This window comes from Electrona antarctica (assembly GCF_951216825.1).
Source record: "Electrona antarctica genome assembly, chromosome: 4".
Taxonomy (NCBI): Eukaryota; Metazoa; Chordata; class Actinopteri; order Myctophiformes; family Myctophidae; genus Electrona; species Electrona antarctica.
In genome coordinates, this window is record NC_136809.1 from 30402908 (window position 1) to 30430899 (window position 27992).

Genomic DNA, 27992 nt, shown 5'->3' on the forward strand with positions numbered 1-27992 from the left:
TTTTTCCCCTGAATGTATATGCTTCTTTTCCCTTTTTACCTCCTTTATGATGAATTCCTGTTCTGTTCTTTGACTATATAGAAGTGTCTATTTGTACGTCTCTAAATGTTTTGATGAATTGAACAAGGTGGACCCTCTTGTAAACAAGTGTAATGCTTAATTGGGTCGTCCACTCACAGTTAACAGTCTTTGTATTGAGTTTGTGCTTGAAATGTACTGTAATTCTGCAAACTGTAAATAAATATTTCAATCAATCAATCGTGATTGTCCAGAATCACCTGTATACTGCAATGGAGCTGCACACAGCAGCAAACACATGCATTGCACATGCACACTGAAACGTATTCACCATTTTTGCCCCCATGAGCATTCTGACACCAGTAGTATGCTGCTTCCCTTCGCACGCAACCCATAAAAAACATGACACTGTCAATGTCCTCTGTACCTCTGGCTTATTTTTATCTGCCAATTTTACTTTCTGTCTCTCCTCACTACTAATGTGTTTGCAATAGGTTTATCTTTCTGCATATTAGCCATGTTTGCATTGTTTCATGCCTATACAGTATGTATATAACCTGAAGACAGATCCTTATAATAGTTCCTGCAACTGCACCCCCCAGATTATTGCTTTAGAAAAATGATGTGTTCGTAGTTAAAGCTCCTGTCCAGTGACATCCCCTAATACAGCAATAAACTATTCTCTAATTCTCTTATGCATTACTAGTTATAACATGGTGATGTACTAGTTATAACATGGTGATGGTGTGACTAAATACCATGCCTAATGCCCTAATGATAGTGAAGTCGTGTGTGGTCACTGTGGTGTGGTTCTCACACACACACACACACACACACACACAGTGTGCCACAGCCACAAAGACACACTGGTCAACTTCGGCTGTTCGGCAGCTACTACTACGAACCCCTCAACGGCCTCAAGTGTCCAAGTGTGTAAAAGAGAGAGTTAGTATACCTCAGGAAAGCTTATAGCCATTTGCCACGAAGCACGTCATCAACTTTAAGTGTTCCAGTAGTAAAAGCACTAGACATAAAGTAATAATACCGTTAGGTTACAACTTCTACGTTAGTTACACTAGCTATTCTGGCTAATGCCACTAGCTAACAACTTCAACCAACTGGCTTTCATTTACCTTTACCAGGGTAGGCTGTGTCAAATCGATTATTCGCTTTTCTTTCACGTTGTCGAACCAAATGTGTGTCTCAAAAGTTCTGTACGGTACCTACCCGATTATGAGTAGCCTGAGGCCCTGGGCCAGAAAGTACTTACCGGTAGTACACTGATCATCGGTCGGACCTCGTCGTTCGGAGAGGAAGGGACTTTTGTGCGGTGGTGCTCCTCCGTGGCTCCGTCCTTATCGCCGCTCCATCGCTTGTTGCACACAGCGGTCCGTCCGGGAGTCAGTCAGTCACTACAGTCAGCCAGCACTTCCTGATGCAGACGCTTCCAATCCAACAGCGGCCGAACTGTGATCATATCTAATGTTATGTTACCTAACCATACTGTACTGTAGCTCAGACAGTGAATGTTTAACATTGAGATACGATCATGTAACGCACTGCCACTGCCCCCATCTGCTCACATGATGACATAGCACTGATATATGCCCCCCCCCCCCCCCCCCCCCCACCCCCACACACACACACCTGATGAAGATCAAATTTAGGTCGAAACGTTGTCAGATTTCTCAATAAAGAAAGTATTTTTGTACCTGTGGTGTGCAGACTCCATCCATCATCAACATAATCTAATGCCATTCCATGTTTAACTCGATCATGAGCACATTTATTTAAACCAGCAAGCTACTGTAATGCAAAAACAGTGGTGGAAAGTTTTCCTCAACTTAGTAATAATACATGAATGTGTTCACTGTTCATCACTTTAATGATGCAGCTGCTAAAGGGTGGGGCTATGAATTACTTTGTGCTATCCTTTAATTAATGATTTTCTCTATTAAGTCTATGCATCTGCAAAGTAACTAGTAGGCCTAACTAAACTGTCAAATAATTGTGGGCTAAAAAAATACAATATTTGCTGCTGAGATGTAGTGGAGTTGTGGAACTATATGAAGTATCAAAAGTAGGAAATTATACTCAAGTAAAGGTAAAGTATCTAAACATTGTACTAAAGTACAGTTGAGTGAATGCACTTCCACCACTGTGCCTGACGCCACTTGGAAAATGCACTACTTGCACTGTCTAATGTCCACTTGCTCCAGGCTGAAATGAGGTGTTGTTTGTCCATCTGTTCACAATGATAACACACATTTCCTAATCTTTTCAGCAATGTCATGAGAAACCATTACCCCATATGCTTAATGTCTGTGAGATAAAGTCTTGCTTACTGATGTCACAGTTGCACAAGAGCCCATCTTTTGGGAGGGGACCAGCGATAAATTACAATGTACCATTTAATTTGTTACCCACATAAACAGGCTTATTGCGAAACTTAAATATCACCAATATACACATTATATTTGATCAAACATCATTAGACTGTCTTAAATAGACATTTATTTACATTTTATGTTTTTCATAATCCTACAGTATACAGTGAACACAACAATCATGTAACACCAGTTATTTTAAGATGATTGATTGTGGACTGCAAGTAACACCACAAAGTGCATCTTTATAATGTTTTTCCCTACAAATGAGATGTTGTATGTATATTTGTTTTTAACAGATGTTAGCCAAGTGTGGATGACAGTTTGTGTGATGTGCTGTATTGTGATATTTGCAATACAAAGCACTCTCTACATACTCAACAGGTTGACTTGACAAGTAGACATTAGGCTTCATATTATCCTAACTCCTAACAAAAGGAGAATGTATCTTCTCAGCCTTTCCCCATCATTTTCAACAGGAGCTAGGAATGAAGTTAAGAAGATGGGGAGGGATGGAAAGAAGAACATTATGGAGGAAATAGCAGAGAAAAGGTAGGAAAGCAGAAAGAAAAAAACGCAAACACTGATTAATGCCATGTGCTATAAAATTGCTGAACAGTAACAGATATTTGCACAACTTTTCTTTTAATAATAATTATAATAATACGGTAATAATATTACCGAAAAACAAACAAAAAAACATCATGATTACACTAGACTGTATTCCCTGTCTAATTAAGTGGGCTTGGTGTGTGTTGCAAATACCATTGTTAAGTGATAGTCCCCATCCACCAGTTGTTCTATGATATTGAAGTGGTCTGTGTTGGGCACATCCTCCATGGTCACATTTACTCCCGAAGCTGCCAACGCCTTTAAAGGTCAGGGAAGCGAAGATAAGAAAATGGTTGAACGGGCATAATGAAAAACATACTTCTGTGTTGTCACTGTTATCAGTCAGGCCAGTCAGGCTAGTATCAGTCATCATATTAGATGATGAACTTGCCACATTGGTGGCCTGCTAACCTACACAGAGACCCCCTTTCCACCGGTTGGTTCCCAATGGGAACCGGTTCAGTTCTTTTTGGTTCTTAGTCCATGAGCCAGAGCTCCAAAATTGGTGGGAAAAATTAGACCTATATTAAATTGTTTATAGGATCAAAATGAATAAATTAATACATGATAACCCTTCCACAGTAGTAGCTTTTTCATATTTTCTATTATTTTGCATATTTTCCTACATAAAGCCTCATTTGCATATTTATCAAATGTAAAATTTGTAATACAATAAATCGTTGTCTTCGTGTAAGTAATCAACTGGGGAAGTTTCATGGTGATAACAATCTAATATAGGTATAGTTTTGCGCACTCAATTCATAATTAACGTTCCAATTTTGGAGCTCTGGCTCATGGACTAAGAACCAAAAAGAACTGAACTGGTTCCCATTGGGAACCATGGAAAAGGGGCCACAGAGACCAATAAAAGAGTATTTCTGCCACCTGCTGGTAGGTGATCATTTAAGTAGATGGCCGGGTTTCCCAATGAGAACGTGCACATGTAGTTCTTACATGCTGTTTTCCACGATATGTCCCTTACATTGCAGGTGCTTCTGAAAGGCACGCGTAAGCGCCTCTGTCAGTCTCAATGTGAGAGAACATGGTTGAGTGACTATCAGTTTCTATTGAGAAGGAGAGCAGATGTGCCGATTATAACCTATTTAATAGGCCTATTAACCCATAATTGAATGTTATACTATTTAATTTACCTTCATAATTGGGACACTAGTGTTTTCATATAGGCCTACATATACATTTATTGCCGACATGAGACATCACGACTCTATATTTAATTCATGAATCCAAACGTTGGTCTGCTTGCATGTCATGTGCATCTGACCATAGGCTATCTATGCCACCTTCAGTCTGTCTGTGCTGTGCTCGCCTGTGTAACATGGCGAGCACAACATTGTGGGGACTTAAATCTTTAAAATATATATTTTTTAAAAATCACACTTGTGTGAAGTGAGGGGCGCTCTTATCATCGTACATCATGACCTAAAATAGACAAGACACTATGCCTATTTGCTCAGACACTATGACGTAAAATTGTCCATTCATTGTCAATGGGAATTGAATGTTTGTGTAGGACAAAAATAGACACTAGGCCGATTTGCTCAGACACTATTACGTAAAATTGTCCATTCATTGTCAATTTAATGTTGGTGTGGACAAAAATAGACACTAAGCCGATTTGCTCAGACACAATACGTAAAATTGTCCATTCATTGTCAATGGGAATTCAATGTTTGTGTAGGACGAAAATAGCTGACACATACAGTATGATGTAAATTCTCCGTTCATTGTCAATGGGAATTTAATGTTTGTGTAAGACGAGAATCTACACAAATAGCTGAATATAGGAGTTCTCTAGTCTAGACGAAGCTGAGATAAAAAAATATTAATTTAATTTTGACGTTTATATATTTAAATGAGATGAAGAAAGTCACCACTCACCACACACATATCACTGCAAAGGGTGGTACGACCGCCCCAGGTCACTCTTTCAAACTGCTGTGTAAGACATGTGTGTGTAGGCTACAAAGGCTTTCAGGAAACGGGTTTGCTTCTAAATTAATTTGTGCATAAGGCTGTGCTCTAGAGAATCTATGCATGCAGTGTTTCCCAAAGCCAGTTAGGTCGCACGTAATGCTAAATTGGCTGCACCATGCGTAGCCAACAAAGTCTTTCAGGAAACAGGTTACCTGTGGCCATCTGGGCATGTGCGCATGCGCTGCACACCTGTGCAAGCTACGAACGACCCAAAATCTTTGGGAAACCTGGCCCATGTCATTAACTGGTAGACAGACAGTTCTGGTGCTCTATTCAAGGGAACACTAACTTTGTAGTAATCTTCGGATTGCTTGCGGAACTCTGGGGAGTCGTTCTTTGCCATGGCAACCACAATGTGACAGCTGGAGGAAGAAAGTTTGAGCTGAGGGACCAGTTTACTGGGGCTATTCTGCACTGCTACTTCCCTGTAAAGAACATAGGAAACAAACACTGAGATATAGAGTATACAATGGACACACATGTTTTGAACAAGACAAGGACATAGGCATGTTCTGAGATAGTAGATTACACGAACACAAATATTTACACCAAAACAGACACACAGACAAAGACCTACACATATACTGTGCTACATTCACACAAAAAAACAAGAAAGAAAATGTAACTTTATAACGTGTTGCAGTGTGATGCGTGGTGAGCTTGTAGAAACAAAAACAAAGCCTGAGTTATACCGGTACTTAAATAATAAATCAGGCAGAAACTGAGAGTAGTGTGTACTACAAGTCTACAACATGTAGTGTACTACAACATGTACATACTCTGTCATCTTGAGAGGCTCGTTGACATAGGTGGAGAGAATAGGTAGGAGGTCGTAGATACCACTGACCAGGAAGGCACCTGAAGGGTGTAAGGGTAGACGGGAAACCTGTGGCTGTTAGGGTTGAGGCATTTGGGATGTTCATAAACCTGTGGCTGTTAGGGTTGAGGCATTTGGGATGTTCATTTAAGGGTAGACAGGAAACCTGTGGCTGTTAGGGTTGAGGCATTTGGGATGTTAGGGTTGAGGCATTTGGGATGTTAGGGTTGAGGCATTTGGGATGAGGCATTTGGGATGTTAGGGTTGAGGCATTTGGGATGTTAGGGTTGAGGCATTTGGGATGTTCATTTTTGTGAGTGAGTGAGTGAGTGACTCAGAGAGAGAACTAAAACAAGATGTGAGGGAAGGGAAGCAGTGGAATGAGAGAGAAAGGCACTACTTATACCTACCTGCCTGCTCACTCATCTATGCTGCTCTCGATAACAGTTAACAGTGTCTGTAAACACTCATTCCTGCCCTCTCCTCTCACCAGGCCTCACCTTTGATCTGAGGGGTGATGTCGTATTGTGACCAATCAGTGGACAGGACCATGGCAGCCAGGTGAGCACCAGCAGAGTGACCACACAGGTACAGGCCACTGAGGAAGAGATTTGTTGGATCTCAGAAGAAGAAAATATTTTCACCACTCATACAGCAGGTAAGAGGAAAAGAAGGGCTGATGAATCAGTTAGTAGCAGCCAAGATAAACACATCACATAAAGATTATCTTGAAAAGAGTTGCCAGTGAAGCTAGGAAGAACAAGCAATGTGCAGTACCTGATGTGACTGTACTGCTGAATGACAGACACCACACTCTTACGCACCTGGGACACCATCAGGTCCATATTGCCTGAGAAGTAAGTGATGAACAGAAAAGGTATTTCAGTATGTCAGTATTTCTACTACACTGCAGTTATTATGGCACAAAAAAGCAACCCTTTACCTTTGGGAGCGATGTCATATCCAACAGCAACAACCACCACACCTTTTTGGACCAGTGGGACTGCCATAAAGCCTGATTCCTCCTTACTGTATGTGGAGAGAGACAGTCAGTGAGATTTTCATTTCAAGTAACTCTCCGATGCATAAGCGACGCGTCAATACCTTGGTGAATACTGTGCAGCCCTTTCATAATAAAGATTATTACCTGAAGAACTGCCAGTAGCCTCCATGTATGTAGATAACCAGGGGCATGTCTAAAACAAAGGGATACCAATTAGTTAGGACATGATAGAACAGAGGACAACAACACACACAGAAAATAAGCAAAACAGAACAGAACAGAACAGAACAGTACAGGGAAATAATTCAGTATCACTGAAGGGATAAAACATCTTTCATGCATTGTTATTATACTGAACGGAATAGAGTCTACAAAGTATTGTTGGAACTAAGTGAGACGTAGTATAGACATCCATGATATATGTGGAAACAAAGTTTCATTGAGCAAGGCGCTGAACCCTAAAACTTCTCCAGGAGTAGCCTAAGATTTAGACTCTCGTAGATGTATTTATCAATTCTGACATTTTCAATCTACGACAGTCTAATCTAGATGGATGCTAGATCCATTTGGTTCACTTTTTTATTGAAAACTATGGACCAACAGGTTTTAAACGCTATGCGCAAGGTAACCAGACAAGTGGGGCAGCAGCGTAAGCACCTTAGATTTCGCATTTGTACATGTTCAGAGCCATTCAAGGGCAGGGGGTTTTGGGCGAAGGACCAAGGGGTGAGTTCGCTTAGACTCTTGTAGATTGAAAATGTCAGAAACAATAAATACTGTACATCTACAAGAGTCTAAATCTTAGGCTACTCCAGGAGCACCATATTGAAGGCAACCCCCTACTTGCCTACTACCTCTCTTTCGAAACAAAAGTATGAGTACAAGTATGTTTACAGAAACCATGTGGCAGGCAGAGTACATCTGAAGTGCGATGTGCACAAACAACCATATTTATGTACAATAAAGGGATGACTTAACTCACCCAGTGAATTGGTACTGGGTATGTAAACATCCAGTTTCTCTCCTTCTCCCTCTCCATAGGGTACATTCAACAAGGTCTGGGCCAAGCCACGAGCGCGCTCAGTACCTGAATAATGTTACAAACAAACACACAAAAACGCTCATAGCCTCATACTGACATTTAGACACTTAAAAGGTAGTACAGGTGATTGACTTTTGTTAAATAGTGAAAGCTCTATATGCTGGGTTCTCTCCCTGTCTGTATAGCTTATTCAGAGAGTATCCATTTATCATCTTCAATGTTATGTTCCAATTTTGTCTGCTCACTTCTTTGTGTCATCATCATCACTTCAAATTCCACTTGTTCATCCTGTATGAGTTATCTCCTGGTTAAATATAATTGGTGTCCCGAGGCCGACCTAAATATGCGTTCTGTAATCTGTTGATTCTGTTTACAAAAGAGCTGGACAGACAGTTACTGTCCAGCTCTGAACACCACTCTGATTGCTCATTTGCTATCAGATTATAAAGCAATTTAATTAACACTTATTTTAACTGACACTTTTATTGGTCTATTTACAACCAACACTACAACTACAATTGCAACCCAATAACAAGCACTTCATCCCTTCTATTAAAAGTGCGTCAGTAGCAGCAGAATGGGATACACGGACAACAAGTCTAACCAGTCCGTAGGCTACACCATAGATCTATGGGATACACACACAGTGGCAGCGGTGGCCGAACGGATAGCGGCGCGGTCTAGATACCGGAAGGTTCCCAGTTCGAACCAGCCGTCCGACACGTTAAAAAATTACCACCGCTGAAATGCCCTTGAACAAGGCATCAACCACTACGATGAAATGTGTTCTATGAGCAGGGCCTGGCTGGAAACAAGTTCTTGAGCTTAGCCCAGATACCCTGGGTAAATATAGATTTCATTTCATTTCACACCCTGACATATCTCAGCAGTAGGCAGTAACGCTAGACTCCTGCCGGCCACTGCCAGTTCAAATTAAATATCTGGTGACTGATCATGAATTAAATTTAGCCCAAACATTTAGACTCTCGTAGAGGTTTTTTTCGATTCTGACGAATCTCTCAACGAGAGATTCGTCGAAAAAAACCTCTACGAGAGTCTAAATGTTTGGGCTAAATTAAATTATTGTAAGACCAACCTTCTTTGAGCGCCGCGACGTGCGCTTTGATCACGTCGTCTGCAGACATTCTGTGTGACCACCGACTTGGGGAGTATTGCCTCTCGAGCTCCTGTCCGACGGGGACGAGAGGCAGAGAGTCCTTCTTTTACCCATGTATTTCACTGAAGCCAATTTCAACAGTCAAATGCCAAAGAATCCAAACAAGGCAAATAAATAACATGTGTAGGCGAGCCGCTGCAGCTGCTGTCACAGATCTGTGTCAAACAGTGCTGTGGTGAACAGCGCTCTCTGGCGTTCAAATCGTAAAATTACAGCTCAAAATTCCACAAAACAGATAGCAACTTGCAAGAGTTTCTGTTCAATATATTTTGTGTGTAATCCTTCCTTGAGTTGAGGAAGTAAATAAGTAATATAATCTTATGCTGTACTAGCACGTGACCATTTACCCTGTTGACTCTAGAGTAGAGTTCATGCCAATTATTTTGATTCTGAGTGATTTTTGATGAATTGAACAAGGTGGACCTTCTTGTAAACAAGTGTAATGCTTTATTGGGTCGTCCACTCACAGTTAACAGTCTTTGTATCGAGTTGTGCTGGAAATGTACTGTAATTCTGCAAACTGTTAATACATATTTCAATCAATCTCTTGCATAAATGCGACGCCGAAGTCGGCGTCGTTCTATATTACATACATGTGAAGATTTCTTCCAATATAAGGACACATTTGTACTTACATCCTTCTCCATGTCTTCCAAAGCTGTAATGTTTTACTTTTCCCCACTACTGTTTTAGCTGGATGAGTCCGACGTGCAGCAGAGACAAAATGTCCACAACATGGCACACACACTGACGACTGACTGAGGCTGAACTTTAGAACATTGGCATGTGTGTGAATCAGTAGCCACTAGCGGCTAGCCAATGTCAGCACATTCCATCTGCTACTTTGACCCCATTCCAGCTGCTGCCTTTTTTATGCCACTCGGGCCTCGGCCCACTTGTGTCCCGCGCCTAACTCGAGTATGTTCTGATTGGTTGTTGATCAGAGTACCACCTCATTGGTTGCGATTGTCACGTGGCTCCGTGACGATTGGACAAAGCTATTTCCTGTAAATGTCCAGTTGCGAGCTTCGGCGCGGATTTTCAGTTGTGTTAAGTACAGTTAGTTGTGTTATTATTATTAGCTTGTTTTATTTATTTTTTGATCGAGTTTTATTAAACTGTTCTATCTAATATGGACTTTTTGGGTGTCCCAAGAATTCTACCGAATTCCCCACAGAAAGCCAGAGGACAAATTCAGGTTTGTAAACTTGTTAAAGTTGATGATGTGGACAATGATTCATTGTCTCGCGGCAATTATGTGTTAATAACCATGCTATGTGATACGGTACGCTTGAATAATATGTTACAACAATGGCTAAACAAAAACATACTATTTTATTGACCGTTTCCTATTTTGCAGGTTATCTTTGGACCGATGTTTTCTGGGAAAAGGTGTGTTATTTGTTTCTTTATCTCATTACCGATGTAAGCTGCATAACTACCGTATCTGTTAAGTTTCTTAACTGTTTGTAATGTGCAACCAATATCGGACAAAGCGCAGATCTAGCTATGGTCTTTAGTTTACAGTAGCAGCAGATGTCGCGCCAAATATGATTGAAGCAGTCTGCTTCACTGTAGGCGCCGCTTCACTGAGCTCTTTTACTGGTTCAGAAACACAATGAAGCAGTACTACTCTATTCTCTAACCTATGTGGCGTTCACTTACAGAGTTCGATATTAGCCAAGTGTGTTTTTACTATCAATTTAGCTTGCTAAAACTGTCCCAGAAAACGAGACTTGCTTCCTCCTAGCCCTAGAATGTCTGTGATAGCCTACAATTCATTGGAATACATGAAATGTATGTAAGATCAGACATTCTAGGCTCTAGGGCTAGATTCCTCCCAGAGTTGAGTTTTATTATCATCACAATCTGTCTGGAGTTCATATCACACATCCTGTTATTATCAGTTAGCTTATGGTGTTGTTGATAAACTCGTGTTTTTACTGGTCAGACTCCTACTTGGCCTCACCCCCCGAACCCACCTCACCCCTGCCCACTTTGACAGGCTGGAATGGCTTAGGGTCGATGACAGAGTACAGCATCTTGCAATGGGTCTGGTCCACAAGATTCGATACACCACCAAGATACCCATGTACCTGTCTAGATACTTCCTTAATGTTAACGAAGTCCACACCCACAACACCAGAGGGAGTGCAACGAACCATGTACAACCCAGATTCGGCACAAACAAGGGACTAAATTATTTTCGCTCCTATGCCACCAAAATGTGGAACGCCCTACCAACAGTCATTAAGACATGCGAATCCCTTGACTCCTTCAAAACCGCTCTCAAAGGGCACCTACGGATGGCTGCAATTCGAAACTGGCCCCCGTAAAATCTGAATACCGCCCCCCACCCCCTTTTTCCCTCACTGTATATTTTCTTTTCCCTTTTTACCTCCATTATGATGAATTCCTGTTCTGTTCTTTGTCTATATAGAAGTGTCTATTTGTACGTCTCTAAATGTTTTGATGAATTGAACATGGTGGACCCTCTTGTAAACAAGTGTAATGCTTAATTGGGTCGTCCACTCACAGCCTTTGTATTGAGTTTGTGCTTGAAATGTACTGTAATTCTGCAAACTGTTAATAAATATTTCAATCAATCAATGTATTTTTATTTAGCACTGAACTGATGAGGAGAGTGCGTCGATTCCAAGTTGCTCAATATAACTGCCTTGTGATAAAGTATGCCAAAGACACACGCTATTCTGAGAAAGGCATGGCCACACATGACAAGTAAGTTGGGTCTGGGACTCTGGGTACTAACGGCATGTGTTCTCTTTTTTCATTTTAGGTTTAAAAGTAAAACATGTGATTTTCTTGTTTTTCTCAATTTTATTTTGATGAGTGAGTGTGTGTTACAAAATGTTTTTAAATTAGCTCTTTTGGTTCAGAAACACAATGGAAGCAGTACCTGCTAACTGCCTGGGAGATTTGCGCTCTCTGGCGTTGAAATTCTGCGTCATTGGAATTGATGAAGGCCAGTTTGTGAGTATAACTTTTAGTCATTGGTTAATCCATAGAAATACATGTACAGACCTACTAAACATTTATTCACTGAACAATATCCATCTAATGTTATATTTATAGTTCCCTGACACAGTGGAGTTCTGTGAAGAGATGGCTAACATGGGAAAGACCATCATTGTAGCTGCCTTGGATGCAACCTTCCAAAGAAAGGTAGGGGTGTGTTTTGTCAATGAGAGGCAAAAATGTGATAGTCTACTTGTTATCTATTCACTATTCAGATTCACAAACGGCTACTGTTTGAGCAGACAGAGTGCCACTGTGGGTATAGCTAAAAACAAGACGCCGCGTATGGGAAGTAAACACTGTTCGGAGAAGGATAGGTGACTGTGGGGGCAGTACGTAATGTCACTAAACAAAAACCATAGTTGGATGTAAAACAGCCAGTTCATTGTCTATTATTTTAGGACCTATTGTATGCTGTTCAGTCTCAGTAATGGGGAGTTGTGCTCTGGACTTGTGTATTGTTTAGTAACCTCGGCTCACTCCACTATACAGGAAATTAAAGACTTTAAACTAAAAGTCTCTTCACAGCATGACATGTCAGAGGTGATGGGTTTAATGGTGACTGGAGGTCCATGTACAGTACAGTACTTTTGTTGGTCAATGAACAACTTTTTATTTGGACTCCAAATAAATAAAATAAAAACACATAGGCCTACAACAGTGAAAAGAAACAAAAGAAAAACATTACAAAATGCAGCTGTGCCGATGTCTCAACTGGAATGACTGGTATCGCACAACACGATTTGTCAGCAGCATGAATATGGCATTCTGGGAATCATTCAGATACATTTGTACATCAGGTTACCCATTAGAGCCTGAAAAGTGTTTACTCCTCACTCCTGCATTACAGAACATACAGCCATTACTCCTTATTGGCAACATGAAGCTTATGAATGCTTGCCTTTTTAACTTGGCCCACAAAGGGCCAGTAAGAAGAGTGCAGATTCAATGCTATGCTTTAAAGAGTGTTATCTCAAAATGCCAACACGTCATATCAGACATCATCAGACATTTGATCTGAAAGATGGTCTCGAAAGTTGAGGGCATTCCCCTTTTGTCATGACAACACTCTTCTAGTTCTTACTTCTTAGCATTATACTAGGGTAGGGATGCCGATATGGAAATTCTTGGCCGATACTGATGTTTAAAATATAAATTTAGCCGATACTGATATGTGTTTATTTCGTTTTGGGTGTTATTTCCCCTTTTGATTTAACTCCAAATGTGGACGACAAGAAATCAAAAATGATTGCTCCAGTGATTAGAAATTGATAATTCAAAATATGCTCCTCATTGGCTTACATTGTACGCTAAAACAGCTCAAAGTCACTCTTTTAGTACGTTAAGTAACAAACACAATATGGAACATCACCAAAACTGTACTGTTTTGGCACTGAAAAAAAAAAAGGTTAACTTCCCATTGAAGAAAATCCGTACTGGATCCGGAACCATATCTTCAAATAGTAAAATCAACAGAAAGTTAACATTTTTATAAAATAAATAATAAATAAATAAATGAAAAACTGTATGAGTTTTGGTGATGTTCTATATTGTCTGAATCAACTTTGTGTTTGTGTTTGTTTACGGCACTAAAATAATGACTTTGAGAGCATTTATTAGAGCGTTTCAGCATACAATGTAAGTCAATGGCGAGCATATTTTGAATTATCAATTTCTAATCACTGGAGCAATTATTTTTGATTTCTTGTCTACATTTAGAGTTACATCATGGCAAGGTAACTACACAACCCAAACCTTTATACCAAAGTGGTCTTGCACTTTAACAAGTGTCAATGAGCGTCATTTGGACAGTGACACAAACCTCAGCTGTGCTGAACTGATTTAGTAAAAAAAAGCTCTTGAATATGATTATGTGTACTGTTATGTAAGCTACATTTCATATTATATCACAAACACCATAGTGTAAAACCTCCTGAAACTTTAACCAGGAAAAATAAATAGCCAAATCATCTGCACACATAGATGGTGTTAATAATAATCATACAACCAGTTCACAGCCTCTTAGTAGTACAAATGATACATCTTAGGCTTGTGGTTTAGTAGCCCTAACTATCATAATCCATTACCAGTGCCAAAGGATAGGGGAACTGATAGATTGAATACTTTAATTTGCAAAAAGTACAGAGGTACAGTTATACAATAATGCTGACGCAAAATGCCATGAGAGCTTGTTTCAATTTCATTTCAATTTAAATTCTTATGATGTCAGGCATGCAAAAAAACTTAAACTACTTGTGAAATGTAATTCTGGCACCTAGCTTGCATGTAGCCTAACCTTATTCTTTTTGTCCTTCCTCAGCCATTTGGCAATATCCTGAGCCTGGTTCCTCTGGCTGAGAGCGTGGTGAAGCTTAATGCTGTCTGTATGCAGTGTTTCAAAGAGGCTTCCTACACAAAGAGACTGGGAGCTGAGCAGGAGGTGAGTGGAGTGAAGCTTGAGAAGGAGTGGGGTGAATGAGATGATGGAGGAGGCAGAGAGGGCGTGATGATGAACTAAAGTTCTGTAGTACTTTAGTGTGTGTTGTTAAAATCAGGTCAATTGGAACAGGTTTCATGTAATATGAAGGACAAACTAGTCTATGGACTCAATATGAGTATTATGAGCTTTTTGTTTCGCTTTTATTTAGCTCATTTTAATATTTCATAATTTGTGTCAGTCAGCCGGCAATGTGCAGGTGAGTTTATAAACAGTCAATGGCTGGTGTCACTTTTCTGCATTCTGCAAATGGCAAACATAAAACGGTGACTGATATAGATTGTTTCTGTATGGTACAACTTAAGGTAAGGGTTTAGGGACCCAATAGGGCCATGCTAGGGAGTTTTGTGAGATGAAAAATGTACGGTGATTTCTTTATATTTACTATAGTTCTACTAGACCCCAGGAACTTACATCTGGCCACAAAAGATCACAGGATCTATTGAATGTGAAGGGGGAGGTACTAGGGGCCGTAGAAGTCCATTGAAATTCAACTGTAGTTAGCCTACTTTTAAAATAATACGAAATGAACTGAAGACTACCGATATTGATTTGAATAAAATTATGTTTCCAAATGTATGAAGTGTCTTTGTCAACATATATTGTTGTTTTCTCAATAGAGAATGTATTTCACATTTAATTTACCACTTGAATGAGTTACCCATAATGTTAACAGAGTAGAGGGGAGACGGCAGACAGAGAACCTGTCACTTTTAAGGGACGTCACTGCCTTTACGAGGCTACGAGCGCCGACTTTGAAGAGTGTGTGAGTGTGTGTGTGTGTGTGTGTGTGTGTGTGTAATTTTCAACATGGTTTTATTACTGTTGTCATAGGTAGAGGTGATCGGTGGAGCAGATAAGTACCAGGCAGTATGTCGGAAGTGTTACGGAGGGCTGATGAACAAAGAGAACTGTTCCCCCATGAAGGAGGAGACTCCACCACAAGCACTCACAACAACAAAACAGCTAGACTCTGGTGTTCCCAGGAGGCTCTTCTCCACCCTACAGCTCTGAACGGACTGATGCAGTCAAAGATTTGATTTGGGCAATTGAGGACAGTCATCTAGTGTATATACAGTAGACATTTGTGTAATGTATTGTGTGTAATGTATTGTGGTTACTTAACACAAGCTATGGAGCTATGGGGTAATTCTTACAATAGAAAATGACTGTCGGTAGAAGCCATTCTGGTATAGAAACATTCTATACCTAGACAGTTTAACCACACAAAGGAAAAGAACAAGGCAGTGTAAAGTTTACACTAAATGTAGAGAGACGTATGTGTGTTGTTTATGTCACCATTTTATTTAGGCATTTGACTTGACAGGTTTTGGCTGCAGTTGGAATTGGCAGCCATTACTACTAGACCTCTCTAAGCTATGGGTATAATTGTAATCCTGGTTTTATGAAACCTGGGCCTTTGTTATTTACCTATGCTTAAAATGTAATGACATTGGTGAAACTTGTACCACCCAATTGCAGAGACAAATACAGGCAGTGATATCCATCAGATTTAATATTTGTTTTATCGGCAACGGCAATTTTATTTTGTTCTTAAAATGTGATTCCTTTAATGTTCTGTTTACTTTAAAATTATGTAATTATGACCTGTAAATAAATAATTTTATGAGAATTGTGTGTGTGTGTGTGTGTGTGTGTGTGTGTCCAAAGCAGCATAAGAATACCATGTTTGTAATGTATGCTTCATTCATCCTTGTATGCAATGTCAGTGTTTGCGTCATGTAATTCAATGCAGCCAGTCACATTGGAGGACCAAGATGGCCTGTTTAATGACAGACCAGTTCTACAGCTAATTTTAAAGCCTGGTTTGTTCTTTTGATTGTTTACTTACTTTGGTGAGCAACATTTCAATGTGATGAAGCATAAATTGGGCCTAAACACATATAATATTATATATTTACCATATACCACTTCTGTAGCTATGTACACATGTAGCCCCAATATGTTCCCTCAGTCCCTAGCTCGGAGCTACAGAACATATAGGGAACATATTGGGGCTATGTACACATGTAGCCCTTGTGCTATGTACTGTAGGATAAGCAGCAGTGCTGAAACTTGGTTTCTATGTTTAAGCAAAAGTTTGGCAGTAGGTAATAGGTATGTTATTGGGTTTCAAGTTGGCACATTACTATCAAGAGTGCTCATGGCTTCTCCTTTTCTATTGTCTCTAGTGTGTGCATAAAGGGTATTTGTAGTTATCCCTAAGAGGAAAATACATATCTGCATTTATATTAGAAACGGCGAGCTGGTCCAAGTAAGTGCAAACAGCAATGTGGGGCTCGGGGACTTGCTCATGGACTTCAATACGAAGCCTTGTAGAGACAGGGATTGAACCGGCCTTCAGTTCAGATTCCAAGATGGCAATTCTACCTCCTGAGCAACAGCTGGTTGATCTCACTTATTGTCTCCACCAGGCCGAAGGCATGGGGAAAGAGTATGTTTTGCACTCCGTCCGTCCGTCCGTCTACAGCTAATCTCCGGCACCGTTAACCCAGTCGATGCCAAACTTTGCACACACACTCCCTAGATAGAACCTCTGCCTCAAAATTTCCAGAGCGGCCTGTTATAGCGCCACCAGGAGGCCGACTTTTGTAAAAAAACAAAAAATGATATTACGCCTCCATATTTTGTCCAAACATCCTGCAAATCGTTACACAGTATCTCTATAGTCATGTACTCAAGACAGATCTGTCCGATATTTCATATTCCATCCTGATTGGCTAACATTGGCTTTCAAAGTTTACAGGATTGGCCCAGTTTGAACAAAAAGCCTCAAATCATGAACGCGTGCAATTTACATGAAATCTTTCACAGACGTTCCTACTAGGCTGAGGAATATATCCCACCCTTTTCACATTGGCCTGTTATAGCGCCACCAACAGGTGGATTTTTGCAAAACACATTTTGGGAACAAAATGCCTCAAATCATCCAATTGCCATCCAAGGCATAAGAAATGGCACCCTTTTCACATTGGCTTATTATAGCGCCACCAGGAGGCCACAACCTGACCTGCCCTGGTGAAGAGTAGACCTGTCCCCCGACTCGAGGGGCACTTTTTCTAGTCAATAAGACTAAGACTATTCTGTGTATACTTTTATTCCATGACTCAAGGACAGGGCTGTTAAAATGGGTGTTATTGTGCTATTCACAATCAATGACATGGAATGGCAACTCACAAAATGGTATAACATCACAACTTTCCATCAAAGCACTGTAATGGTACCGTATGCACTTGATGAAACAGATTTTTGTGCATGTAGACATCAGTTACAGAACACAATAAGTGCAATTCCACTCATTTTGAGTCAAATCTATGCAGATACCACCCTTTTAAATTAAAACATTCACTGTACAAATCCTGTCTGATTCACAACGCTCAGATCTGCAGCGAGAGCCTGAATTAAATAAATGCAATTCAAGTTAAAAATTCATAAATACAACAGGCAAAATCGAGATCAAACAAAAATCGACAAGACTCAAATGTACTGATTTACTACGCAATCGTACGCAACATCAATCACAATCAGCAAATCTCATTTTCACCACTTGCTCCATTTACAGTAGTAAGCAAAAAATTACATTACGTTACATTTTAGGTATTTAGCCAATGCGCTTCACTAGATCAACTTATGGGTAAGGGCTGTGCTTTACTGATGGACAAGACAAGAGGGTAGTTGATGATGCATACTAAGGGAATTAAACCAAGCCTGTGGCCTAACAGCACACCTCAAACTATAGCACCACCCAAATCCTTAACGCAACACATTAAAGTTTTGTTGTTGTAACAAATTGATGATATTGAGGGCATATTAGATAGAATACAACATTTGGCTAAATGGAAACCATTGCTGATGGAAAAAATGGCTCAAATAATATGGCACAATAGGCAGTACATACGGTATCAAAATGTATACGAGTCAAAAAGGCAAGCTACGATTCAACCGTGACAAACATCATGACTATTGATCCTATGTCGCCAAACACCATATCTTTAAATGCCCCAAAATGTTATGCTATCTGCACCAATATTATGGGAAAAAGAGAAGTAATCTCTTTTTAACTTTATTCCTTATTAGTGCACTTTGCCCATGTACAGACCACCCCATTCGACCGTTATCTCTTCATTGAAATCCGCTGTACAGACAGTGAATACAACCTACACAGAGAACAGGTTTTTATCCTGATCATACTAAATGGCTACGGTGTTTAAGCCATCTGCCATTGGCATATATACACATTGTCTAAATTACATTTCCATTAAAGGTATTTGGCCGACATCCTTATACAGTGTATAATGGTCAGGCTACTGCATACACCTGCGATTCTAAAATGATCAGTTTTTAAACAAATATATATATATATATATATATATATATATATAGATATCTGGACCAAATTAACAAGACAGTCAGCAGAAATTGTGTGGCCCTGGGACTGAGGGCCACACAACTTGTGGCCTTTCTTATACAGGACAATCTATCCGTTATCCATGAAGTTACTGTTTAGTATGAGGGGCAAACCTGGTGGGCCACAGCATGAAGTCAATCAATTACTAACTACACTTATCTAAATAGCACTAAATACCTCTACCTCCAGTATTGTCAGGACTTTGTAGGTTCAAACATGCCATTACTTATCGTCAGTTCCCCGAGTACTGGATATTGCAATATCTGGGCAAAAAGCTTTATCAAAAGGAGAGTAGGTGGACTTTGCTGGGTTTTTATTTTATTGAGAAAAACATACCCAATAATAAAATCTGCTATGAGGGTGAACAACTTACTTTCTGTGTATTATCTTTCTTCTTACCCTATAGGTATCAGGTAATCTGAGAAATTGAGCTAAGAAATGAAATTTCTACAGATAACATGTAAGGCCACAAACACTTCCTCAAACTGAGAGTGTCTATGTGTAGGAGGGCATTAGGCTGGTTTCATAGTTTGCTGTTCCTAGTAGTCTCACAGTCAAGTGTCTCAAGGTATTGCTGCATTAAATAAAAATCATATTCACTCTAATAAGCATTGTGCTCATAAGTTCTCTTAAACACAAAGAACATAAAACAAAGAACACAAACTAAAAAAAAATAAACACAGGCACATGGAACCATTAAAAATGGTAGCTTTGCATAGTGAACATCTATGTACAGATACACATTCTTCTTCTGCAACAAAGGCACCAGAGTTCAATGTCCAGAACGGAGAATAAAGGAACACAAATTAAGTGCTGGCCACTTCCACAAGAGCACTTATTGACTGATACTTTCAGTGATCTCACATTGCGGGACCTTTGACCGCCGACATTCTGTTTATGTCTTCCCAATTAGTATGTTTGAGGTAATTTTTTTAATTTGACACACACTAATTTCAGATTTACAAATCTTCCAACACTGATCTCAACCATCAGGCTGATGTGTTCAAGATCAGAAATGATATACGTGACCCCCTTGACAGTGTTGTCAAGGGGGTCACGTATATCATTTCTGTTAAACTGTTAAACCTTAACTGTTTAACAATTTAATACCGGTTTTCCAAGTCTCACTGATCACACTCAGATCTCACAACTGAATCAAGGCTGCACCACTTTGGCTACTGATTATCATTGATAATCACTTGATTATGAGTTATCTATACTGTATATTACAATAATAGTGATAAATAATAATAATATAATAAATAATTGCAGTTACTAACTTGCTAATGAACATTTTCACCATTATTGCAAAATGAATAAACTGGATTAATTTAGTCAAATACCACATTAAGTCTTAGTCATGATTTATCATTAGACTTTAGACTAGTGAGGGAAATTATTTTGTAGGGCATTTTTGTATTTTATCTAAACATGCAATTGTCATCCTCAGTGGCCATTCTAAATTAAATAAATATATTGCAAATATGCCCAATGTTATGAATCTTTTGTCAAAACTCAGAATCATGATATACAACTAAACTCCACAAATTGTGTGGTCCTGACCTGGATGAGCATACACATCCACTCTGTCATTGTGTGCCAAGCAGTTGCAGTGACTATCAACAGGTGACTTGGAACACCTAATCAGTGACCCCTCCACCCAGTCCCACGGACTCAATAGCTGGGGGGCTGGTAGCCTCCATCTCCCAGGGGTTGAGGGTTTGAGGTGAAGGGAGGTTGTTGGTAGACATCTGGCCCACCGCTGGACGGGTAGGCTGAGTAAGTGGTGGGAGTGTAGGGGGTTGGGGGGGTGTAGGAGGTGGGGGCATAGGTTGCGGGGTATGGGGTATGGAGGTGATCTGGTTGTGGGGGCTCGGCGAAGGTTGGCACAGCAACCTCATCCATACCTCGACGATACCGTCCCAAAGCGAAGTAGGTCAGGATTCCCTGGATACAGGAGAGTAAGAAGAGGCAAATCAGCAAAAACGCAAAGATGATGGGTTTTCTGCTTTTTGAATTTTGATTTACTGAACAATTCAGTGGTGAAACGAGACAGGTACATCTGTATCTATTTATCCGTTCATTGAGGAAGTACACTAACTGGCTGCTGTACGTCTTGTTGCACTGAAAACGTCCCATTCATTACAGTTAATGGTCGAAATGGCATTAAACGTAGTAGCACAAGACCTACTTACAAGGTCAAAACCAGTTCATGACTTGCCAACTGCGCTCTCTGTAACTTCTAGTAAAAAAGTTTAAATGATACAAATAAAACAAATCACACCCGCGTGAAGTGAGGGCGCTCTTGTCATCGTACATCATCATGCATCATCTCATACTGGCCAATCAGTAGAGCTTTGATATCTTCTGGCCAAGCGCTTAAGCACCCTTATTGGCCAAGCGCTCCCACCGACATGTGATTGGTTCGCCGATTTGCTCGTCTACATATGAGATGACGTAAATGTTCCCTTCAATGGCGTTTAATGTTTTGTCTCTAATTTCTCCTTTCATTGTCAATGGCAAATATTGAGAGGTGTGAGGACAAAAGCTGTATATAGGAGGGGCTAGAACCCCTCAAAAAGGAGCTGTTGAATGGGTCAGTGTAGGGTGTAGTAGCTGTCCTCCTCACCCAGGTGGCGATAGAGAAGAATGAGAATGCCACGGTGGCCCGTGCAGCATCCTCTGGGATTCCTCTGACGTCATGCGTTCGCCCCCACATGGTGGCCAACAGACAGAAACAGACAAACCATAGGAAGGTCCACACCCCTAGAACACACACAGGTTTCATTCATAGATCAAATTACAGCCAACTGCTAGAAAAACAGGTTCAAAGCCATACTGCCACAATAATGGCACGTACAGACACATGCACGCAGTATCAACGGACATAATACAGGACGACATCTGTTTGTCCCTCCCTTCCCTACGATACCATGGCCAACACTTGAAGTGATAGTGCTAACATAGCCATCTGTTGAATAGTAGTCACATACAAGTGCCTCCCCATGCTCCACCCCTCAGACCAACTAATGTCTGAATAATGTGGAATATGAATTACACGTGTTACTGTATAGCAGTCAAATGACACATCTGTCTGCATTCAACTGCGCTAGCCTGGGAGCCTCTGTATGTAAACTCGGTCCTGTGGACTTGCGTATGAATATATAGTTATAATAAGGAAAATCGAAATCATTTTTTATCTCATTAAGCCTCCCTAAGTCGATGGGTAAAGTGATCTCTACACGGAAATGTTAGGAACAAATTTGCAGGTATACATCATGATGACGCATACCTCTAACCACATTCAATTTTGAATAGAAAAACTGATTCCCCACATTTGTTTATTGTGTTTTTATCAGACACCCTCTGCCTCTGCTTTTTACTGCTGGAGTTCCTTTGTAAAGACTGGACTGACAATACAGTGAGCTGACTGAGCTCATTTCACTCTGACGGTTAGACGATTCTATAAATACAAGAGAGACCCCATTTATGTTTTGCCACTTGGATTAACACGGACAGTTTCAATTCACTATTCTACAGCAGACATAAGTAAAAGACCTATCACTGTCATTTTGTTGGTTGAAATACCCGTTTGAGCTCACCTGAGAAGCCCAAGTCAGCCATGACTGCATACTTCCTCTCTTGTGCATTGCTCATCAGTGGGAGGTAAGCATCCAGCAGCAGGAACCCCACACAGGCCAGAAAGGCAATGACTCCAATGCCCACTGCATAGTGGCACGCAGAGTCATTCTGGTTAAAGATACACTTGGCCTGGGCACTGGTAATTGGGTTCACATAGCCCTCTGTGGTTATGGAGGCAAACACTACGATGGAAAAGATCTAAAGGAGAAAGAAGAGGGCAAGATGTAAGTTGTAAGTTGACAAGAAACAAACTTTATTAAAGAAATGTTGAGCTTTGGTAGAACCCTGGGATGTCATTGTTAATCATCTTTATAGTTGCTTCTGCGAGTAGGAAACCAGAAGTAGTGATTACATTCACTCACTGCATGGAAAAATACATCTCAAATGTACACTTTTAGCACATAAAACAACTAGCCCAATAGCAAAAAGAACACAAGTGTATGTTTTTATTCTAATTAGATAGACTGCTAGATACAGTCTTTAAAATACGGTTGGGCAATTATGGACAAAAATAAATCACCATATTTTGGACCAAATTCCTTGATATCGATATTGTAATGATCATATTGTATGAGTATTGTATTGTGGGGATTTTATTATAATTTCCAAAACATTTCTAAAATGATTGTGATTAAAACCAAGACAAGACAATACTAATTTTACGTTATCCAAAATTCCAGCAATAACTTGTCTCGTATCACGATGTTTATGTTGATGTGATATCAATATATTTCCCAGCCCTAATTTAAAGGGTATGTTGTCATTTGAAATACATGACGAGCTGGGTATTGGGTAATACTTTTTTTCTCAGTCTGATATTGAGGTGTGAAGAGCTACTGTTGGCCTGCCTGTGGTGTGTCTGTCTGCACTGCTTCCCTACTAAACCATGTGACCTAGTTCTCAGTGCAGCTGCCTGCCATGTGACAAGAGAAAGACGCCACCAGCTCTCCAAACTACATTCATTATGACACTACTGGTTAGTGAGAGAGGAGAAAAAGGGTGGGTATGCAGGGGGTGGAGGGGAAAGAAGAGGGATTAGCGGCAGGAGAGAAAGAAAGCAGTAGAAAGAGAGTGGAATTGCCAGGGAGAGGAGGGATGTGGGGCGAGAGAGGACAGAGGAACAGATAGGCCTTTTAATTCCACCTATATGAAGACAGAGGCGAGGGAGGATTGTCTGAGAGCTGAGAAATGGAGAAAAACCATGTCATTGACAATCATGAATATCTCCTTGATAGATAGAGAGGGAGGGGGGGGGGGGGGAGAGAGAGAGAGACCATTGTGGGGTCCGAATGGGGGGGATTTCTAGATTTTCTGTTGACAAGATGGAAAGTAGAGAGGGGGTAGGGGGGGAAAAAACAATTCATGGAAATACAGAGAGTGTGAGTGTGGAAAACTGCAAAAACGATAAGTGAAATTCTTCTGCCAGGAACAATGATTGTGCTATGCAAGTCGTGTGGATTTGACTGCTGTTGCCACACTAATGGCTCTAGATAAATAGATGCACGAGGGATCATGGCCCATGTATTGTTACGCTTCAGTTATTTTGCTGCTGCTCTATCAGGAGCCACTTGCAATGAGTCAGCAGGTATGGATTTTCATTATGGGACAGTTACTCCAACAACCAATTACCAAATTCCGCTTTCCAAAGCATTGACAGCTGTTTGGTTTGGTAAATGTTTATTTTTTTATTTTTCCGCGTAAGGTTTATAGTTAGTATACTGTTATTGTGCAAAGTGGTTGACACTGTGTGGTAAACTGATGAAACACTCTCCTAGATTGAAATACACAAATTTAATTGAAAGGGAAAAGTGTGTCTGCCAGCAGTGCCACAGCACATAACCAGTATTTGTATGGTCCTTATAGGGTGCTAAAATGACAATAAAGTACAATATAATCTCATCTGAGTTATTAGGTCAACAGTTGGCTACAGTACTGGGTGATTCTTAAAGGAAAAGTGTGGAAAAAATACCACATGTCACCTGTGTATTTCTCCTCAAAATGTTAATATCACAAAACTAGGTCATCCAAAACATGTAGTTTCACATTAACCAGCATACGTAATGCATATAATCTGCAAAGTTTTCCTTTAAGCACAAATTAGTTAGTTGAGGGAAGGTTAGGCTACTGTATATTTGAATAGCCATTTGATTAATTTCCAGAAACAAAAATATATAGCCGAACAAATGCCTTCTGCTATTGTGCTGGGGTTCCAATTTCAAATCAAAAAGACTTATAGAAATCACACATTTAATTTGTGTATGAAAAACTTTTCATAATGGAATAATAACACCAACAATATTGATACTTTGATATTATTCAAGCTTCACGGTGCCTCCCATTCAAAGCTATGAACAAATCCTTCTTGTTTGCCACCAGTTGAGGTAAACTGCCCCACATGGTGGGCATATATAGTGTCACACATTCACCAGCTGGGCAAAGCAGTGGGACAACAGGTATCATTTTACTTTCCCATCATCCCCTGCCCCATTTACTACTGACACTCATTCTTGTATGCGCTCACGCACACACATGCACTATGGCAACCAAGGTCAGATTATGTCCAGGGTGCTCTCCTCTCTCTCTAGTATTTACATGTTAACCCATTTTGGGCGGGAACCTCTTTTGGTGTTTTAAGTATTATGTTATACTTTAGCTATTGAAAAATAGCAGATCTACAAGCTCATAGCGCGGCACCGAGTGCCACACTTAGGTTATTCTGGCATAATGTAATTCTGTATTTACAAACTATAAGGCCAGAGATCCTGGACATATTCTTTCTTATGAAACAGATGGTGTATATTAATTGTTTAAAAATACTGCATAAATGTTAAATTCTACATTAATGTACTGAAATGTTTTTTGTTTACAAATGTGTTGATGAAAGCATGAATCAATTGAGTAGTTCATGAATGTAAGAATAAGCCCATATTGATACAAAAAGTGTGATCTGTGCCAAGTGTGATCCAGACTCTAATCACATTTGTTTTGTTTTGTCTACCACATTTTATCAAACATGTACGGAGCCACATGTGGCCATTGAGAGAGATTTTGTTTTTGTTTTTAATTATTAACTTGAGCGCTCATGTTAGTATCTGGAGTGCTTAAGTTAGTAACTTACTAACTAGCACTCATTATTATATAACTTGAGCGCTCAATATACTAATTTGAGCGCCCAAGTTAACAATTTATTTCTCTCTCAATGGCCACTCTGACGCTCTGTAAACAACATGCAGTATAGTCTACTCTGTATGAAGACATGCTCTGAAATGTCTGTCATGCACTGTCAGTAGTCCTACGTACATGTTGATCCTTTAAGGTTGGGCAATCCCTGCATCACAGGTCTTAGAAAACCTTCTCCTGCATGTACTTTATACTTGCCAATAGTGTATTCTGATATGGTCTTCTGATGTAAAGCACTTTGGAAACGCTGCTTTTAACTGTTATAACATACAGATGTATAGAGGGTATGCACATGCATAAAGTGAGTGGCAAAGTGAGTTTAATGTTGTTTAATGCAATCAGATACTGTATGACTTTTCTGTGTGGATGTATGGGCTGTCAAGGCCAGAAACTATTTTTTGCCACTCAGTAGGCTTTCCTGCATAACTTCTGGGTGTGATGATGTCACATGCATACCCTCTATTGTTACCTCTATTGTAATTGTTATTATTCACATTCTACACAGCAACATCATTTGTGTTAATTGATCTGTGAAAGTGTAAAAATTCACATGTACTTTCAGAGTTAAATACTTCCCAGATACAAATCTGTCCTATAATAAATCTGACCTGCCTAGCAACAACTGACAACACCCAAGACTTTCACTGCAATATGCAGTACCTTTTCAATCTAGATAAGAATATACTAACTAACACACACACACACACACACACACACACACACACACATACATACGTGGGTGGGTCACGGATGGTGGGTGGTTGTAATTCTTGCCTCAACTCTACTATTTGTTCAAATTGTTAATGGACACTGTCTGTAGCTCCCCGAGTCGTTAGACAAACGACAGTAGCCTAGCCTACAGAGTTTGGCGTTTTAAAGGTCATATTCATATCATCACTCATACCATGTTATCATAGCAGAACGTTTGTTAGTTTTTTGAGCCGTAGCGAACGAAAATAAAATCCTTTGTATCGAGCCTAGTCACTGTAATCAGACTGTAATCGAGCCAATTATGATTAAATCTTACGAGTCAGATAACTAAGTCTGTAGTCATTTATTTCCAGTTTCAGAGTTAATGCAGCAGTAGTTATTGGCTAAGGCTACTCATTCTCTGGTTGTGTGGCGGTGTGTGTAGTGTGTTGTGCCGTGCTGTGCTGTCACTGCAGCCTGCATGGTGACACGCCAGCTGCACGCAACACGACACCGCGGGGGTGAAATATTAGCAGCCCGTTACTCAATATAAAAACATTGCGGAACAGGACTAGTTGTTTGTGTACTGAATAAAATACTACAGAATATGACGAATTGGTTAGCAGCCTCTTAATGAATAAAAACATGATGGTTAATAAGACCCTGGCCTGCTAACTAAATAAAAACATAACAGAACAGGAATTGTTGGTAAAATACAGCCGATAAACACGAGATTCCGGAGTCTGCGTTTCACTTTCAACAAGTCTGTGCCTGTGCGCGCACCACCTGTTGATTTAAGACCAACTCGCGTGCAGCGCGTCTGTTCCCTAACATGTTTCTAAAAAGTACCGGCTATCTATCTATGTTGTGACTTTATCTTTCATGTCGACGTTTGTTAAAACAAATACGGATCAGTGCGTGGTCCCTTCAAACTTTGACCAGTATAATATTGTGTAATTGACGCTCCTTCATGACTCGTCAACTCACCCAGCTCAGCAGCCGAACGATGGTTTGCGGTTGTCGGATAAACTTATGCAGGTCAAAGCCTCCTCCTGCGAGCGACGCACCGTAAGCACTCGCACCGCCCGTCTCCTCCATGTCTCTCCGAGAAGTTTATTTATTCACTATACACCCGTCCGTTCCTCTGCGGTAGCCACGCATCCACCGGTTTTACTTTTAATATGACTTGCTTTCCCCAGCGAGCCTCCGCGACTGCGAAGGCGAGGCGAGGAGGTGCTGCTGGTGCACCCGTGAATGAAAACGCCTCTGTAAAACAGCCTACTCGAGTCGAAACGTGAAAACAACCACGATACAAAAAAAGAAAGCTTCCGGCAATGGATGTCAAAATAAAACTCATTTCCACGAAGTGTTTAATACAAATATATATCTGTATCACTCACCCAAGACAGTAAAATGTATACACAGATGTTTTTATTACACACATTATTAAACAAAAACATTAAACAG

At 40.2% G+C, this 27992-nt stretch overlaps 4 protein-coding genes across 8 annotated transcripts in view; 1 reads left to right on the forward strand and 3 right to left on the reverse strand.

Annotated features, from left to right (window-relative positions):
• cant1b (calcium activated nucleotidase 1b) overlaps positions 1–2793 on the reverse strand; it is a 9309-nt gene extending 6516 nt beyond the window's left edge. For all 4 annotated transcript variants that reach the window (XR_013789937.1, XR_013789938.1, XM_079500200.1 and 1 more), the window contains exons 1-2: positions 2783–2793; positions 1289–1497 (exon numbers count right to left, since the gene is read on the reverse strand). The gene's annotated coding sequence lies outside the window, so the exon portion shown is untranslated. The remainder of the gene's footprint in view (positions 1–1288; positions 1498–2782) is intronic.
• Positions 2691–9887, reverse strand: afmid (arylformamidase). 2 transcript variants are annotated; one of them, XM_079500201.1, is made up of 11 exons: positions 9687–9887; positions 8971–9061; positions 7815–7919; positions 6977–7025; positions 6773–6858; positions 6607–6679; positions 6330–6427; positions 5792–5870; positions 5302–5437; positions 3171–3275; positions 2691–2887 (listed from the first exon to the last, which is right to left on the reverse strand). In XM_079500201.1, the coding sequence occupies exons 1-11, from the start codon at positions 9696–9698 to the stop codon at positions 2858–2860; spliced, it is 864 nt and encodes a 287-aa protein (XP_079356327.1). In that variant the 5' UTR covers positions 9699–9887; the 3' UTR covers positions 2691–2857. The 2 variants fall into 2 exon arrangements, with proteins under 2 accessions (XP_079356327.1, XP_079356328.1); XM_079500202.1 differs by having other exon boundaries at positions 8971–9113.
• Positions 9888–10044: 157 nt separating this feature from the next.
• On the forward strand, positions 10045–16217 carry tk1 (thymidine kinase 1, soluble). Its single transcript, XM_079500203.1, has 7 exons — positions 10045–10249; positions 10412–10443; positions 11677–11790; positions 11949–12042; positions 12145–12234; positions 14408–14527; positions 15419–16217. Exons 1-7 carry the CDS (start codon positions 10184–10186, stop codon positions 15596–15598), a joined length of 696 nt encoding a protein of 231 aa, XP_079356329.1. The 5' UTR covers positions 10045–10183; the 3' UTR covers positions 15599–16217.
• A 3094-nt stretch (positions 16218–19311) lies between these two features.
• Positions 19312–27816, reverse strand: syngr2b (synaptogyrin 2b). The gene is made up of 5 exons (XM_079498189.1): positions 27513–27816; positions 22616–22853; positions 21643–21779; positions 20092–20960; positions 19312–20045 (listed from the first exon to the last, which is right to left on the reverse strand). The coding sequence occupies exons 1-4, from the start codon at positions 27621–27623 to the stop codon at positions 20688–20690; spliced, it is 759 nt and encodes a 252-aa protein (XP_079354315.1). The 5' UTR covers positions 27624–27816; the 3' UTR covers positions 19312–20045; positions 20092–20687.
• Positions 27817–27992: the final 176 nt, after the last annotated feature.

Bases quoted from the DNA above. Each gene is read 5' to 3' on its own strand.
- afmid (XM_079500201.1), bottom strand. The intron at 6,428-6,606 runs GTACTGCACATT...TCTCTTCCTCAG, and splicing joins CAGCAGTACAGTCACATCAG to TGGCCTGTACCTGTGTGGTC. The intron at 5,438-5,791 runs GTATGTACATGT...TGTTCTTTACAG, and splicing joins GAGCCTCTCAAGATGACAGA to GGAAGTAGCAGTGCAGAATA.
- tk1 (XM_079500203.1), top strand. From the start codon at position 10,184: ATGGACTTTTTGGGTGTCCCAAGAATTCTACCGAATTCCCCACAGAAA. The intron at 12,235-14,407 runs GTAGGGGTGTGT...GTCCTTCCTCAG, and splicing joins ATGCAACCTTCCAAAGAAAG to CCATTTGGCAATATCCTGAG. The intron at 14,528-15,418 runs GTGAGTGGAGTG...CTGTTGTCATAG, and splicing joins GACTGGGAGCTGAGCAGGAG to GTAGAGGTGATCGGTGGAGC.
- syngr2b (XM_079498189.1), bottom strand. From the start codon at position 27,623: ATGGAGGAGACGGGCGGTGCGAGTGCTTACGGTGCGTCGCTCGCAGGA. The intron at 21,780-22,615 runs GTGAGCTCAAAC...TGTGTGTTCTAG, and splicing joins GGCTGACTTGGGCTTCTCAG to GGGTGTGGACCTTCCTATGG. The intron at 20,961-21,642 runs GTGAGGAGGACA...TCCTGTATCCAG, and splicing joins TCTTCTCTATCGCCACCTGG to GGAATCCTGACCTACTTCGC.